This window comes from Callionymus lyra, chromosome 19 (genome assembly GCF_982586985.1).
Source record: "Callionymus lyra chromosome 19, fCalLyr1.hap1.1, whole genome shotgun sequence".
Classification (NCBI taxonomy): Eukaryota; Metazoa; Chordata; class Actinopteri; order Syngnathiformes; family Callionymidae; genus Callionymus; species Callionymus lyra.
Window position 1 is genome coordinate 640001 of NC_141836.1, and position 18752 is coordinate 658752.

The 18752-nt window shown below is 40.5% G+C and overlaps 3 protein-coding genes across 3 annotated transcripts in view; 1 reads left to right on the plus strand and 2 right to left on the minus strand.

The window, feature by feature from the left end:
- Positions 1–1224, plus strand: part of slc16a4 (solute carrier family 16 member 4) — a 23361-nt gene extending 22137 nt beyond the window's left edge. The window contains exon 12 of the mRNA XM_087781348.1: positions 1–1224. This exon is cut by the window's left edge and continues 788 nt beyond it. The gene's annotated coding sequence lies outside the window, so the exon portion shown is untranslated.
- A 2592-nt stretch (positions 1225–3816) lies between these two features.
- Positions 3817–7301, minus strand: rbm15 (RNA binding motif protein 15). Its single transcript, XM_087781865.1, has one exon. The coding sequence runs from the start codon at positions 7118–7120 to the stop codon at positions 4655–4657; it is 2466 nt and encodes an 821-aa protein (XP_087637991.1). The 5' UTR covers positions 7121–7301; the 3' UTR covers positions 3817–4654.
- Positions 7302–13138: 5837 nt separating this feature from the next.
- alx3 (ALX homeobox 3) lies at positions 13139–18086 on the minus strand. The gene is made up of 4 exons (XM_087781446.1): positions 17777–18086; positions 15362–15642; positions 15156–15281; positions 13139–13483 (listed from the first exon to the last, which is right to left on the minus strand). Exons 1-4 carry the CDS (start codon positions 18084–18086, stop codon positions 13139–13141), a joined length of 1062 nt encoding a protein of 353 aa, XP_087637572.1.
- Positions 18087–18752: the final 666 nt, after the last annotated feature.

Genomic DNA, 18752 nt, shown 5'->3' on the forward strand with positions numbered 1-18752 from the left:
CTTCACAATAATGTTCTTGAACCTTCTAGTGGAATTGATTTCAGTCTTAGAGTCAATAATTTCAACACAAAACCCTCAAAGCAAAGAGTTCAAGGTCAGATGTTTCTTCTCCATATTTTATCGATCGATCAATGTTTTTGTTTACCTGCGTGACATAAACACGTTCAGTTCACCAACAAACAAAGGGTAAAAAAAGCACATTTTAAAAACAACTTGTGATGAAATATAATATATATAATAAATAGATATTCTTTATATTTACTCTGCACGGGTTTAACATGGGTTTAACTATATTTATATTAATATATGACGCTTCACACTAACTCTATGCAACTGATTTACAGCCGATGTCGCGAAGAAACTACAGTCCAAGCTGTGCGGGTCGGAACCTCGTTGACCTCTGACCTCTGAATGACGCGTGATTGACGGGCGGCGCCCCGAGAACCTGCTGCCTCCACAGTGCCTTGAGTCGGCCGTTATTATTTACACTCGTGGACTCTTGTTTTTTTACTGTCTCTCACTTTTGTTTTGCGTCACGTGTTTGCCTTACAAAGTGTTTTGTATCTTTTCTTAAACTCCCTGCGACGTCAGCCAAAGACACAAAAGACTTTCAATTGTTTTGTTACGAAGCATTTTGATATTTTCTGCCACGTTTATTAAGTTATTTCCAGTTTGGAGACGATTCACGACTATTTCCAGGCGTTTCCTGATCGAATCACAGAAAGAAAGTCGTTTTTTTTATATGTTTTTCTCGTTTAGTTGCTCCTGATTCTTATTAATGTCAATAACATTGAAATATAAAACAAATCATTTTTAAAACTAAAACTCCTTCGATTCTTTCGAGGGCGGATCAGAAGAATCTTGAACGATGGAAATGGTCTTCGATCGGATCCGAACGACTTGCGTCGCAGTGGCGCCCTCTAGCGGCCGATCCCGCTCCTGCGCCAGGAATGCGCCTCAATTAGCGGCGAGTGATTTTCCTTCTCAGCTCACTTTCACAATTCCATGCAAGGCTCTTTGTGTCGTTTCAATAACGACAGTCATGCACTAAAGCTCATTTGGCTCACGAGGTGCGTTCGCGGGCTCCGGGGGCCGGCGGCCTCGGGCGGGCCCCGGACCACCATGGGAGCCGCTGGCGGGGACACACTTGTTCAGGGGCTCGTGGGTGTTTGGAAAAGGTGTGTTTTGAAGGGTCTGTAATAAATACGTTCGTCTCCCATCAAAGTTTCTGTCGTTGCCTCTTCTTTGGAGTCGACCTTCATCCCCGCAGGTCTCCCACCCCTCCTCAGTGAACCCAGCCGCTCGCGGTGAGTATGTCGAGTTCAATGTCGTCACGTGTCGATCTCGCTTCGTTCCTCAGAGGCGCATCCGCTCGATGACCTTTGACCTCCTGCTCCAGGTAAGATGGTGTTTACGACTCAAATATAACTTTAACTTCATATAAACACGAGATCAAAGTATTTTAACCGTTTTTATTCGAGTGATTCTTGATCCGGACAATTTAAAGATGATTTTACGACCATTTTATCTTTTTTAATCCTTTTGTGTAAATATATTCCTCAGGAGAATTAAACGTACTTTTTAACCTTTTTTATGTTTAAATTAAATGTTTAAAAATCACAACAAATACTGATGTAATTACACTGTATTATAGTTGATATTTTGAGCTCCATTATTAGGTATCTTTCTCTCTCGGCCCCAAATAACTCCCTGTATATAAAGTGGCTCCTGAATATATGTTACTAAAAGAAAGATAATCTTGTTTTCTAAGCTGTAATCCTTGCGTACGAACATATTTCAAAGGTTTTAAAGGCGAGAAAAGACACAAAGAGGCTGAAAGTCTTTCAACATTTTTATTTAATTCAACACAGAGATTAAATCTTAAACTGTCGACTCACGTTTGACGTCCGGAGACGAGTTGACGGTTCAGATCTCGAGCTTCTGCAGCAACAGAACACTTTCAGACCCGAGTCAGTTTAAGACTCGAGACTCACTTCAACTTTCTCACGACTTCCTGCGACGAGTCACGACTTCCTGTTGAAGAGCAGAGAAGAGTCAGAACTCAGGGGTCACCAGAGAAGAGTCAGAACTCAGGGGTCACCAGAGAAGAGTCAGAACTCACGGGTCACCAGAGAAGAGTCAGAGCTCAGGGGTCACCAGAGAAGAGTCAGAACTCAGGGGTCACCAGAGAAGAGTCAGAACTCACGGGTCACCAGAGAAGAGTCAGAACTCACGGGTCACCAGAGAAGAGTCAGAACTCAGGGGTCACCAGAGAAGAGTCAGAACTCAGGGGTCACCAGAGAAGAGTCAGAACTCACGGGTCACCAGAGAAGAGTCAGAACTCACGGGTCACCAGAGAAGAGTCAGAACTCAGGGGTCACCAGAGAAGAGTCAGAACTCAGGGGTCACCAGAGAAGAGTCAGAACTCAGGGGTCACCAGAGAAGAGTCAGAGCTCAGGGGTCACCAGAGAAGAGTCAGAGCTCACCAGAGAAGAGTCAGAACTCACGGGTCACCAGAGAAGAGTCAGAGCTCAGGGGTCAGGGGTCACCAGAACCTCAGTGAAGAGACTCGTAGTATAAATACACTAATGAGGTTCAACATGATCTTTAACTTGAAAATGTGTCTTTAAATCTAGTTTAGAATCAATAACAAGATTCACTTCAACGACTCAAGAAAACACTGAACAAACATTTAAAGATAAATTGACACTGAACTGAGACGACGTTAAATAAACATTATTTTGTTTTATATTCATAGATTGATTGTATTTATTGATTATTTAATGACGACGATCTGTGTTTTCTACTCAATGATTAATTTAATCTCGACAATTAATCCAAATATTCACTCAAAGTCGACTTCTGTGTCGTTTTTCCATCATGACTGCAATGATTATAAATCTGCCAAAACATTATGACCACTCACTTCCATCTGTTCCACTAGAGTTGATTTGGGAAGAAAAATAAACACAACTATGTTAAAAAAAATGGAAACAAATATTTTTATATTTTTATATACCATAGTCTGCAGTGGTCAGTACCTGTAAATTCACTCATGTGCATTAGTGAGACTTTTTAAGAGGTACTGACCACTGCAAAAGTGAAATCTGATCAATAATAAGTTAAGTTAATAAGTTTTTTTATCTTGTCCATAAATATTTTAAATCAAACATTATTTGATTTTTACTTTTATTTACTTTCTATTTTAGTCACTTTCACAAGGTTTTATCAGCATTAAATGAGTCTTGTTGTGCGTTCACTTGAGTCTGTTGCATCATGGGTAATGTGGTGTCGGCTCCTCATACTCACCTCTGCCGTGTCTACTGATACAGAGTAGCAGGCAGCTCCAGGACTCACCGCCGTCTCTACCTGACACACCTGGACCCGCACGTGGTCTCCGGTTCCGCCGCCGGTCCAGACCCGGCGAGGAAGACGTGGGAACGTTCTCCCGACTCAACGTTCTTCTAGAGGAACAAACAAGGTTCTCCTGAAGAAGCTGCTGCGTCCAGGTTCCTCACAGGTTCCTCACAGGTTCCTCACAGGTTCCTCACACGTCAGAAAAGAGACTCGTGTCACGTCTTGACTTCCACAGAAGAACAAACAATATTCCTGATCCTCTTCCCCGGGATCCAAACCCTCGGGCCCAGGTCAAAGGTCAGCGTGTGTCACCGGCAGAAGCGACCGGACTCCTCGTGGAAACAAGGACCCGCGGATCTGACCCGATCCTCGGACGGTTCCGGTCTCTAAACGAACCGTCTCACTTCACTCTGTCTCCGTGGAAACAAACCAAGGTCGTGTCTTCATCCAAGAAACAGGTTTTCCCTTCAAATGATCAATTTATTGATTATAGGTCACATTTCGGTGCTCGACGGCACTTTCTGCAGGCGCTCCGTCTCCCACCTATGACATCATCAAGTGTACATTGATCAACTTCCTGTTTTGTTTTTTTTAAACCAGGTGCAGCGACACAACAACTTCTGCGAGGTTCGAACTTCCGTCTCTTTGGAGTCCCTCGACGACGCCACGCCGACGTCACGCCGACATCACGCCGTCGTCATGCCGACGTCACGGAAGAGTCACGTCGACGTCACGCCGGCGCCACACATGTACAGTTTGAACAGGTGAGGGTTAAAACAAACTAATACTGGTTATAATGACAGGTTAACACGACAGGAACACGAGTCGCCGTTGAACTCGGAGATACTCGATCAATAAAACCACGATCAGTCTCTGACCCTCGTGTCGTCATTTAACATTTAAAAAAAAAACCTCTTAAATTAAAACTGGTGTGGATCTGAGATCTTCTCCAGGTCACCACAGACGAGATGTTAGGACTAGATGTTAGAGCTGCTTCTATGAAGGTGGTGAACTGAGGAAGGTTTCAAAATCTAAACGTTTCTGGACAAAAAAAATCCCAAATATACACTTTTGTTTTCCTCTGAAGATGTTCGAACACGTAGAGAATCAAGTGAACCTGAAGAGACTTTGGTTTTTAACTCTGACGTGCGTCGATTGAAATCATCACGACTTATATTTCTGTATATATTTAAACACTAAAGTCGGGGCGTCTATGATCCGTCGTCATGGCGACCGAAACAACATGGTTTGAGTGCATCACACGGCAACAAACGAACACACGCATGCAACAGAGAGTCTAGGAGGCGCCGCGCACCACCACCATCACCAGGTAGTCCTCGTCGCTCTTGGCCAGAGTGTTGGCCGACGGATCCAGGAACTGCTTGGAGAACTCGCAGGGCGGGAAAGCGTGGAGGACGCCCGCCGTGTCTTTCTCTCTGCCGCCCCCTACAGGCAGGCTGATCACGCCCGCCGCCTGCTTCTGGTTGAGGTAAGACACCAGGTTGCGGAGCGGGCGCTGGGTGGAGGCGGCGGCGTCCGACGACGGCTCCTCGGTGGCCCCGGGGACGGCCAGGAGGACGGAGTAGCCGCCCGGCCCGGCCGCCTTGATGCGCCGCGACACCTCGTCCAGCTTGGGCTGGTCCAGGCGCAGGCGCTGCGTGATCTTCAGCTCGTGGACTTGCCTCCCGGTGGAGGCGTCGGCGAGCAGGTCCCGGGCGACGGCGTGGTCTCCCTGCAGCAGGTGCATGTTGGCCGGGAAGTTGCTGTTCTTCAGCAGGAGCATCCCCTGCCAGGCCAGGCTCAGCTTGGACCCGTCGGGTTTGGACTGCCCGCCGCCCTTGGAACCGCCCTCGGATCGCTCTCTCTTGGCGGGGACTTTGTCGCCCGCTTTACGCTTGCGTTCGCCGCCGCCGCCCAAAGGTCCCTTCAGTCTGCGCTCGGGGGCGCCACGGTCCAGACTGTTGTGGCGCTCCCTCTGTGGCGACGCCCTCTCGCCCCGCAGGGGGCGCTCCGAGTCACTGAAGCTGCCGCCCGGGCTGCCCTCGGGAGACGACAGTCTGCGCCTCATCGTCCTGTCGGTGCTGTCGGGCGAGTGGTCCAGGTGTCGCCCGTCCTCCAGCAGACGCCGCTTGCGAGCAGGATCTCGCCCCTGGAGCTCCCTCTCCAGCGACCAGGGGTCTCTAGTCCGACGGTCCAGGTGCTCCAGGGGCTCGAACGGAGCCCGGACTCGGTCCCGAACAACGGGGTTGGTCCACTCGGCGCCGGGGAAGAGTTCTCGGTCCCGGAAGTGCAGCGGCGGAGGAGTTCTGTCTCGGACCCTCAGGGGTTCCGGCGCCGCCCGGTGGACGAAGGACTCGGGCACCATGTCGAAGGGCGGGATGGGAAGAGGCTGCAGGAACTGCTGCTGGTACCGATGCTCCGTGTCAGCGAAGTCCACCCTCAGTCGTCGCTCCGAACCCCCCAGAGGGAACCCCCTCATGTGGGAGCACGCCGCCTGGGACGCGTCCAGACTCTCGTACTGGATGTAGGCCCAGGTGTCGCCCTTCCTGTAGTCGATGGTCCGGATGGTTCCGAAGCGGTCGAACTCTCGGGCCAGCGCGGCGAGAGAGACCCAGGGCCCGAGCCCCCCCACCCACAGACGGGTGCTGGGCGTGGCTTTGCCGTATCCGATCTTGATCAGGTTCCGACCCACCAGCTTCCCAGACATGGTCAGCTTGGCTCGATGGGCCATGTCCAGGTTCTCGAACTTGAGGAACCCGTAGGTGCTGGTCTGTCCTCTGGTGGGGCGTTTGATGTCCACCTCGGTGATGACCCCGAACCTGTCGAACGCCCGCCGCAGGTCGGCCTCCGTCACGGTAATATCCAGGTTCCCCAAAAACAACGTCCTGTTGGCCCTCTGGTCGTCCTCGGGGGACACGAAGTCCTCCTCGCGGAAAGCGGGTCGTTCTGCGATGAAAGCGGGTCGAGTCCGGGCCTCGAACAGGGCGAAGTCTCGGTCCCGCTCCAGGTCTCGGGGCAGGGGCGGCGGCTGGGGAGGAGGCGGCGGCGGCAGGCGGCCGAGAGCCAGCTGCTGGAGCCGGTAGTCCCTGTACCCGAGGCCGGTGGGCGAGAGCGGCCGGTGCAGGTGTCGGTGACCCGGGGCGGCCCCGAACACGTCCCGGTCCACCGGGGAGCGGCTCCTCCTCTTGCTCATGTAGACCGCCTCGATCTTCAGCGGTCTGTCGTACAGCACCAGACGCCCGCGCGCGTGCTTGGCGGCGCGCGCGTCCTCGGGCTTCCGGAAGTTGACGAAGGCGATCCGCTCGTCGCTGCTGCGGCCGATCTTCACGCTCACGTCGCCGAACTTCTTGAACTCGTGGAAGAGCCCGTCCTCGATGTCCTCGTCGTTGAGCTGCGATCCAAGGTCGCTGATCTTCAGGGTCTTGTACTCGCTCTCGGCCGCGGGCGCGCGCGGCTCCGCTCGGCCCCGCGGCGCCACATCCAGCGACAGGTTGTGGTTCTTACTCACGGTGCTCTGGGGCGGGACGCCGTGGTTGTTGCTCCCGGCGCGGGCGTCGAAGTCCCGCTCCCTCTTGTCGCCCAGCAGGCTCCTCCTGGTGGAGCCAGCCTCGCCTTTGACGGAGTTGTTTCCATTATTGCTTCCCCCGGACAGAGCCCCCATTTTCTTGCTGCTCGGGTGGCATCCTCCTCCTCCGCCCCGGTCTCGGATCTCGTCCAGGGCCCGGGGTCGTTTCTTGATCGGCGATCGCTCCTTGACCTTCATGTCCGTCCACGGAGCCGCGGGTCCCGCGCGTCGCTGCACAAATGTGAACCTAAACGGGATCTTCTTCAGTGACCCTGCAGCAAAACAACAACAGACGCCATTTTGTTAAGACTAGTGTGAAGCCCCGCCCCCTCGACGCGGATTGGCTGGGAAAGAGGGCGGACGAGTAAAAGCTGCCTGTCAATCATTCGCGTCGCGATTTAAACCGAATTTATTTTCAACTTCTGACAATGTTTTATTTTATATTTAGTCACGAAGAATCCCATTTGATATATATTATGTTTTTCCGCGTTGATTAAAAAAAATAAAATAATAATTTTCATGAAAACAACTGTGTGTTAGTCCGGGACAGATTATCATCAAGTTCTATTAAATAAACTTTATTTAAAGTTTAATTTATTCTCTCAAGTTTTATACGTAGTGAGACTCAAGTTGTTTTTTTTTGAAGATCGGGATAAACACTGACGCCAAAGCGCCACCAGGTGGCGGTATGAGAACAACGAGCGATTACGAGTGACCTTGATGTTCTGGGTCAAGGATGCAGAGAATTAAACACTCGTGGAAAAATGCTGCAAAAAACATGTTTATACGACAAATATAACGTTTATTTCTGTGTTAGTTAAAGGTTTGTAATTGTTGGCTACGTTTTATGAAGATTTTATTATTATTATTATTATTTTATTTATACAACTAACATTTCTACTATAAATACTGTTATTTATTCACAAAAGAATCACCAGTTTTACATTTATTTCTTCATATTTTACTGTAAAACTGAGATGGCTGTTTTATGAATTATAGTGATTTAAAGTTTTAATTATTTATAACTTAAATTACATTTTTATTTAACTTAAATATAAATGATTGCATGTTCATTTATACATTAAATAATCTCATATTTATGTGTTTTATTATTATATTTTATATATTCTGTAGTGTTTTATATATTCTTTTCATAATAATTAGTTGAACTAAAGTTAGTTTGGACTGAGAGTCTCTCCGGCTGCAGGTCTCACTGAGACACTGTTGTACTCGACGAAATATAGTTTTAATTCTGACTTCAAAGTTTTCCTGTGACACGTGTGATCTTCTGTGATCTTCTGTGATCTTCTGTGATCTTCTGTGATCTTCTGTGATCTTCTGTGATCTTCTGTGATCTTCTGTGATCTTCTGTGATCTTCTGTGATCTTCTGTGACATCACGGCGTGTCGACCTCAAGCGTGTCGTCAGCAGGACGTCAATAAATCGGGCTCGGATCAAAGCGTCGGGTCAGCAGGAGGATTTTAATGAGCGTTGAATCATATTTTCCTCCATTAGCGAGCGTCTCCCAGCAGCCCCGTGACCTCCTGACCCCGGCGCTGGTGTCTGGTTATTAACGTTCCGGACGATTCCTCGTGAATCAGCGCCGAGTCCACGCCTCGTAAAACAGATCCTGACAGATCAGAGCTCATTAAAACCTAATGACAACTTTCCAAATCCCAGGATTTACGGCGGAGGTCATTAGTTCTACGGTTCTGCTGGTCGGCGGGTCGTGGGGATCAGGCCCGGTTCGTCAACGCACTCTTGGAAATCCACGTTGTCGTCGTTGTAAACAATCGTGAAACTCGACGCCCGTCGTGTGTCTTTCCTGGAGATGTTCATCGGCTTCAATCCTTCAGCTTTTCTTATCTGCTCCACTTAATCTGGGATTTCAATCACCACGACTCCAGCGCCGCCGCCGTCTCCCCGGGCCTGGAACCCGAGCCCGGGAGAGTGGTTCTGATGAGCGTGTGCATCAAAACCACATGTGCAGCTCAAGAGAGGCAGCAGGAATGACGACAAACTCTCTCCAGCGTCGACTTCATGATGATGTTTGAACATCTGACCTGGTTCTGTGTGACCAGTCAGCGACGGGTTTTAAATATACAGCATTTAAAGTAAAAAACAAGTAATACACACAGTTTTACACACTGTTATACACACTGTTATACACACAGTCGTACACACAGTTTTACACACAGTTGAACACACAGTCGTACACACAGTTTTACACACTGTTATACACACAGTCGTACACACAGTTTTACACACAGTTGAACACACAGTCGTACACACAGTTGTACACACAGTTGTACACACAGTTGAACACACAGTCGTACACACAGTTGTACACACAGTTGAACACACAGTTGAACACACAGTCGTACACACAGTTGTACACACAGTTGAACACACAGTCGTACACACAGTTGTACACACAGTCGTACACACAGTTGTACACACAGTTGTACACACAGTCGTACACACAGTTGTACACACAGTCGTACACACAGTTGTACACACAGTTGTACACACAGTTGTACACATAGTTTTACACACTGTTGTACACACAGTTGTACACACAGTTGTACACACAGTTGTACACACAGTTTTACACACTGTTGTACACACAGTTGTACACACAGTTTTACACACAGTTGTACAACAGTCTTTACAACTCTGTGTACAGCAGTAAGTAAATTAGTTTGTACAAGTTCAAAACTTACACAGTCATATTTAAAAGATACACAGATTATATTTACACACGATTGTAGTTTTTATTTTAGCTTCATGGAAGAACAATAATGTTTGTAGTTAACATTCTTTCCTTGAATTTAAAAAATGTTTTGTGCGACAATAATCAAAGGAAATGTTACACATCTTTCAAGTGAACACAGTTGTGTTGTTGTTACGATGAACACAAAGACTTGTTGTGTTCAGGAAGATTATATCAAACATGTAACTTCATGTTATACATGCATCTGTGTGTAAGTACTGGGAGGTTTATTGACAAGATTTATTAGTATTTTACTTAGAGTTACAAATAAACATGTACTTGTATTTCTTGTTTTTTACTTTAAATGCTCTTTGTCTTTTATATTCATTAAACTTTGTGTAATTTTTAAAAGCAGTCGCTGACTGGTGTACAACAGTGTGTACAACTGTGTGTACAACTGTGTGCATACAGTTGTACACACAGTTGTACACACAGTTGTACACACAGTTGTACACACAGTTGTACACACTTTTGTACACACAGTTGTACACACAGTTGTACACACAGTTGTACACACTTTTGTACACACAGTTGTACACACAGTTGTACACACAGTTGTACACACAGTTGTACACACTTTTGTACACACAGTTGTACACACAGTTGTACACACAGTTGTACACACAGTTGTACACACTTTTGTACACACAGTTGTACACACTTTTGTACACACAGTTGTACACACAGTTGTACACACAGTTGTACACACTTTTGTACACACAGTTGTACACACAGTTGTACACACTTTTGTACACACAGTTGTACACAGATTAACTAGTGATTTCTCACAGGACTATGTTTAAAGTTCACTGGGTCGTATTTAGAAAGTTCTAGTCGAGGGAAACGGTCTCGGACCATCAACACTTTCACGACAACCGATCAACACAGTATTCAGGAGGTGGATCCAGTCAGTAGGTGGCGCTGTAACTATCTTTACTTTACCAGTTTATTTTACACTTAGAATGAAAGTACATCAGTGAAGAGAGAAATTTGTCCCAGCGAATGAGCTCAAGTGGCAGGAAAAACCTCCCTTAACAGGCAGAAAACTGGAGCAGAACCAGACTCAGGGGTCAACAGTCATTAAAGAATAATACTGGACTTAAACCACCAACTAAATATCTCAGTATTAACTCACTTTTAGACATAGATGTTGTAGTAAAATAAACATGTAAATTTATTAAAAAGTACCAGAACAATAAGATGTAATAAAATAAACATGTATATTTATTAAAAAGGATCAGAACAATAAGATGTTTTAATAAAATAAACATGTACATTTATTAAAAAGGACCAGAACAATAAGATGTAATAAAATAAACATGTATATTTATTAAAAAGGACCAGAACAATAAGATGTAATAAAATAAACATGTATATTTATTAAAAAGGACCAGAACAATAAGATGTTTTAATAAAATAAACATGTACATTTATTAAAAAGGACCAGAACAATAAGATGTTTTAATAAAATAAACATGTACATTTATTAAAAAGGACCAGAACAATAAGATGTAATAAAATAAACATGTATATTTATTAAAAAGGACCAGAACAATAAGATGTTTTAATAAAATAAACATGTACATTTATTAAAAAGGATCAGAACAATAAGATGTTTTAATAAAATAAACATGTATATTTATTAAAAAGGACCAGAACAATAAGATGTTTTAATAAAATAAACATGTATATTTATTAAAAAGGATCAGAACAATAAGGTGTTTTAATAAAATAAACATGTATATTTATTAAAAAGGACCAGAACAATAAGATGTTTTAATAAAATAAACATGTATATTTATTAAAAAGGATCAGAACAATAAGATGTTTTAATAAAATAAACATGTATATTTATTAAAAAGGACCAGAACAATAAGATGTAGTAAAATAAAGATGTATATTTATAAAAAAGGATCAGAACAATAAGATGTAGTAAAATAAAGATGTATATTTATAAAAAAGGACCAGAACAATAAGATGTAGTAAAATAAAGATGTATATTTATTAAAAAGGACCAGAACAATAAGATGTAGTAAAATAAAGATGTATATTTATAAAAAAGGACCAGAACAATAAGATGTAGTAAAATAAAGATGTATATTTATTAAAAAGGATCAGAACAATAAGATGTTTTAATAAAATAAACATGTATTTTTATTAAAAAGGACCAGAACAATAAGATGTAGTAAAATAAAGATGTATATTTATAAAAAAGGACCAGAACAATAAGATGTAGTACAATAAAGATGTATATTTATTAAAAAGGATCAGAACAATAATATGTAGTAAAATAAAGATGTATATTTATAAAAAAGGATCAGAACAATAAGATGTAGTAAAATAAAGATGTATATTTATTAAAAAGGATCAGAACAATAAGATGTAGTAAAATAAAGATGTATATTTATTAAAAATGACCAGAACAATAAGATGTAGTAAAATAAAGATGTATATTTATAAAAAAGGAGCAGAACAATAAGATGTAGTAAAATAAAGATGTATATTTATAAAAAAGGACCAGAACAATAAGATGTAGTAAAATAAAGATGTATATTTATTAAAAAGGACCAGAACAATAAGATGTAGTAAAATAAAGATGTATATTTATTAAAAAGGATCAGAACAATAAGATGTTTTAATAAAATAAACATGTATTTTTATTAAAAAGGACCAGAACAATAAGATGTAGTAAAATAAAGATGTATATTTATTAAAAAGGATCAGAACAATAAGATGTAGTAAAATAAAGATGTATATTTATAAAAAAGGACCAGAACAATAAGATGTAGTAAAATAAAGATGTATATTTATAAAAAAGGATCAGAACAATAAGATGTAGTAAAATAAAGATGTATATTTATAAAAAAGGACCAGAACAATAAGATGTAGTAAAATAAAGATGTATATTTATTAAAAAGGACCAGAACAATAAGATGTAATAAAATAAAGATGTATATTTATTAAAAAGGATCAGAACAATAAGATGTAGTAAAATAAAGATGTATATTTATAAAAAAGGACCAGAACAATAAGATGTAGTAAAATAAAGATGTATATTTATTAAAAATGACCAGAACAATAAGATGTAATAAAATAAACATGTATATTTATTAAAAAGGACCAGGACAATAAGATGTAGTAAAATAAACATGTATATTTATAAAAAAGGACCAGAACAATAAGATGTAGTAAAATAAAGATGTATATTTATTAAAAAGGACCAGAACAATAAGATGTAGTAAAATAAAGATGTATATTTATTAAAAAGGACCAGAACAATATTAGAAACAAAGGCCTTTATTAAAGTCACACGATAAACAAACACTAATAACATGTAATTACATTTGTACATGCTTAAATTAAACTGAAGCTGAATCTGTGGATGTGTGTGTTGTTGGTCCAGACGTGTCGAGGTTCTCAGTCCGTGCATGACGAGGCTCAGGTCATGTGGGCCACGACAAGATGGCGCCGGGGTCCTTGGCCTTCATCCTCAGAGCCACCAGACCGCCGGGCTTGTAGTCGGCCTCGGGCGCCTCCATGGAGGGCGAGCCCAGAGCGCCCGGGAACCCGTGCAGGGAGTAGAGGCCGTTGATGCCGGGGTGGTGGGCCGGGTGGTGGTGGTGGTGGTGGTGGTGGTGCGGGTGACTGGGGGACGTGGACATCCCCATGAAGCCCTGCAGGTTCCCGTGAGGATGGGGGTACGCACTCATGCAGGACGACGGGTCGGCCCCGAGGACTCCGGAGCCACCGGGCGCTCCGGACGCTCCGGGCCACAGGTTCCCCTGCATCTGGAGTGTAGAGCCATGGTTAGAACGGTACTCAAGAAATATATATATATATATATATATATATATATATATATATTTATACACATATATATATTAAAGTTTATAATATCAGAATATTGAAGTAATTTAACACTTTGGATTAGTGATTGAAATGTTGTTTTGTAAACATTAAATACTGTTTTTAAATCATTTAATTCAATATTTTTCCAAACAACGGTGAGATTTACAATTTGCTCGATTGGATTAGTCTGGTAACATTATTTTATTGAATTTAAAATACTACAATTTAAAAAAGATTACATTCAGAAATATTGTTTTTAATCATTTAATTCAATCATTTTTATATTGAATGGTTGAATTGAACAAATATTTAAACTTTATTTTCGAATTAAAAATTGCAGAATCGTTAAAAATTAAACTATTGTTTTTTTCACCAGACATTACCAGAAGATCACGAGCTGCTCGATCCGACCTTCAGCCAATCACGTGACGCACAGAGGATCATGTGACGACAGCCGTCAATCATCGTTGATGTTTCCAAACGACGGTAAATTTTACGACTTGACGTGGATTAAAAAGTCAGAGCGAGCGGTTCGGGGCTCGATTGGTTCAGTCTGGTGACATTTTATGTTGAATTTAAACTACAAGTTAAAAAAGATTCACTTCAGAAATATTGTTTTTACATTTTTGGAATAAATATCTCAAACTCTATGTGTGTAAAATAAATATGTTATGAAAATATATATATTTTTTTATTTAACTCAATTATTCAGAAAAAAACTAAACAAATTCAACCTTTCAAGATTGAAATGATTAAATTTAAATTTAACAAAAATTCAACAACATTAATAAATATGAAGAAATATTTTCACTAGATTTAATCAAACTTCAGCAGATATATTAATAATATTTAATAGATATAATTAAACTTCAGCAGATATATTAATAATATTTAATAGATATAATAGATATAATTAAACTTCAGCAGATATATTAATAATATTTAATAGATATAATAGATATAATTAAACTTCAGCAGATATATTAATAATATTTAATAGATATAATTAAACTTCAGCAGATATATTAATAATATTTAATAGATATAATAGATATAATTAAACTTCAGCAGATATATTAATAATATTTAATAGATATAATAGATATAATTAAACTTCAGCAGATATATTAATAATATTTAATAGATATAATTAAACTTCAGCAGATATATTAATAATATTTAATAGATATAATAGATATAATTAAACTTCAGCAGATATATTAATAATATTTAATAGATATAATTAAACTTCAGCAGATATATTAATAATATTTAATATATATAATTAAACTTCAGCAGCTATATTAATAATATTTAATAGATATAATTAAACTTCAGCAGCTATATTAATAATATTTAATATATATAATTAAACTTCAGCAGATATATTAATAATATTTAATATATATAATTAAACTTCAGCAGCTATATTTATAATATTTAATATATATAATTAAACTTCAGCAGATATATTAATAATATTTAATATATATAATTAAACTTCACGACTGATCTGTCAGAGAGACTCGTTTGAAGAAGATTTGATCAGAAATGATTCAGTGTCACTCTAAGAGTCTGAGCTCCAGTTGATTGACAGGCGTGTCATCCTACCTGATACGCCTCGTGTCGCGGCAGAAGAGAAATGTCGTACGTCGCTGCAAAATGGTTCCTGACTTCCTGGATCTTCCCGTATCGCTCTCGCTTCCTCCACTTGGCTCGTCGGTTCTGGAACCACACCTACGACCCAGCGGAGCGTCAACACACACACACCCCCACACACACACACACACACACACACACACACACACACTCCTCACCTGGACCCGGGCCTCGGTCAGCTCGGTCCTGAGCGCCAGCTGCTCGCGGGCGTACACGTCCGGGTAGTGGGTCTTCTGGAAGACCTTCTCCAGCTCCTCCAGCTGGAAGGTGCTGAAGGTGGTTCGGTTCCGGCGCTTCTTGTTCTTGCCCGAGAGGTCGATGGAGTCGGCGATGGAGTCCAGACCCAGACCCAGACCCAGACCCGCCTCCTTCAGCTTCCCGCAGCAGTCCGGGCCCAGAGCGTGAGAGTAGCTCATGGTCTTGGGGTCTTTGTCCCGGACTGACTCGCACAACACACACAAGTGTCATTTAACAGATGAATAATCTCATTTATTATTTACTATCAACAACTTCTGTCAATATTTACCTTCAAATCACACAAATATCATGTTTAAACAGAAGTTTTGTCTCAGAATACACACAGTTTTAACAATTGTGTAACAAAATAAATGAAGAGAAAGATTATTTTCTACCTATAATCCCCGTGTTTGTCAGATTATCTCAGATTAACAATGTTTGTCAGATTATCTCAGATTAACAATGTTTGTCAGATTATCTCAGATTAACAATGTTTGTCAGACGAGACGTCGTGAAAGAAAGATTCTGTTTAACGAAGCCGTGTTTACACGCGTGTTCACCTGCGGTAGTTTCAAACCTAAACTTGTTTTATGGAAACAAATATCAAGAATAAAAACAATATAAATCATGAAGAGAATGTAAATGAATGCATTGAAAAATGTTTGCTTTTTTAATGATATTTCATTATTATTTTACTGTATGTTTGTATTTACAAAATAAATTTGAGAAGCTAAATGAGTTTATTTATTTTATTATTTATTCATCATTCATCAGAGAAAAACAGTTTTTGTAAATTAATATTAAATAAACAAAAGATTAGAAATAAAAAATACTCAATATGTGCGTTTAAACCTGGAGTTTAATTTGAATTAAAACTGATTTATTTTTCTTCATCATGTTAAAGTGAATTTTAAAATGTGCTTAAAGTACATTAATATGTTTAAAAAGTGAACGTAATCGTGAATAAACGTCCTTTGATTGTAAAAACATGTCGTTATCAAACACGTCGTGATCTCAGGACTGAACCGTAAACTTCGATCTGACTGTCAATCAAAGTCGACTCTCGTCAAAACAACATGGAGCGTCAGAAGCTTCGGTTCAACAACAAATGAATCTTCTCTGTTGTTCCTCTGACTCTCTCAAGGTCAGCGTCTCATTAAAGTCTGATGCACGACCGCGACCTCGTGTCACAGCCAACTTGCTGCCCGACTGACCTTTGACCCTGAGGCTGAAGTTTTTACGGCGACTTAATTGAACCTTGAACAAACTGAAGCGTCTTAAACTTTAGAAGCTAATAAACGTGTTTTTACATTAAGAAAAGTTAAAATGTCAAATTGTAGTTTTTATAAATCATCATTATGCAAATTAAACACTTTAAAATCATTGTTACACGTTTTTAAATCTTTCGCTAAATATTAAAATTCTTTAACTTTTCAACGCAATTTTCTTACTTTTCTTTATTATTCTCTTTATAATTGACTTCCTTATTACGATAAATCTGATTAAACTAATAAATGTTGAATTAAAGTAAAACGAAACCAAATTAAAATGAATATACGTGAACAATAGGTTTTTGTAATTAAATTATTTAAATAAAGACAATATTCAATACAATAAAAGGTTTATATTTAAAGAAAGTTTTGTGAATTTCGATAAACGAGATGTTTATTTGAATACATTGAAAACGCAACTGTTTCAATTTAAATCGTAAAATATGAGGAAAAGTTTAATATAGTTTGAATCTTCAATTGATCATGTTTATTGTAAAATATGTCGCACAATAACAAAATAAAGACGCTTTATTATTTAATTATTTCAGTTGATTTATTTTAGTTTAATCTTTAAAATAAAGATAACAAATAAAATTCTTTGTTCCATTGAAATAACATTTCGTGTCGAAGTTCTATTAAACTTAAAGTCTTTATTCAATTTAAACAATTAAAGCGATTTATTGAAGCGATTTATTGTCGTTTAAGTTTTATTTTGTGTTTAAAATAAACTTAAGTAGTTGTTGACGCGCGCGGACAAAAAGACGTAAAAAAAAGCATATTTAAAAAAATGTCAAATTAGATTAAATTCAATGATCACATTTGTTATTATATGAGTAAATAAATGAGGATTTTTGCGGCTTTAAATAAACGATACATTGTTTTATTTCAATTTACCGAACTTTATTTAAAGTTGTGTCCGCGGCGCGCGAGAGTTAATGTTGTACTTTATTTATTTGACATAATTAAACAAGTTTTATAATGTGTCGAAACATTGAATTCAACTTTAATATCAAAGTGTTTAATTGTTATCATAACTTTATTAACGCGCTGGTTCGAGGGACTAACCTTCAGAGTTGTTCTCGTAAAAAGCGGACTTGCCGAGCGCGGAACTCTTCAGGTCCACGTTCATAGACTCCAAGAACTTGCTGTGTTTGGACGGAGACGCAGGAGGGTTCGAGACCCCGAACTCCTCTCCGAACCTGGCGCTGGACGAGGAGGGCGCGGAGTAGAGGCGCGGAGGCAGCGCGGAGAGGTGGTGATGCGGCTTCAGGTCCTCGCACGGGTGGAAGGTTCCGGAGCCGCGCGGGTCCAGGCGGGTCTGGGCCGGACCGGCTCGGTTCTGCGGAGAGAAGGACAGACACGTGTCCGTCTCCATGTCGAGCTGGACTGAGCTGGAGCTGCTGGACGTGGGAGTGGGCGACTCTTCACGAGTGGGTGGGAAGTGACGGATCACACGAAGATCCGTGAAATCTCGCGTGCGCGTGGGAGCGCGCGCGCGCGTGTCTGATAGAATCCCTCAGAAATGTAATCACGTGCGGTCCATGTTCGGTCCATGTTCGGTCCATGTTCGGTCCATGTTCCTCCAATTACGCGTTTGATTTTCTTTCATTTCGACTTAAAGTCTCCAGATCCACAGATCATGAAGGACAAGGACGTGCGTTTGTACGCGCGCGTTTACCGCGTCATTACGGTAGAATCTTATGCGCAGATTTAACAGCGACTTAAGTTATTATTTCATCCAAACATTTTCTTTACGCACATTTAACTTTTCTAAATATGAACAAAATTACACTAAAATAAACCAAACACTGGGTTTTATTTAATATTTTTCCATATAATTGTTTCCTGAGCGTCACAAATGCATGTAATATCATTTATATTTATTTTTATTAAGGTTCTCTTATTGTTTATAGTTTATTTGCGGCGAAAAGAAATGGAGTTTATGATTTTTGTTAATAAAATATACTTATTTTCACAATTAAAATCCGTGTTTACGGTCAATAAATAATAAACAGTTTAAGAATCACCTCAAATACTTTTA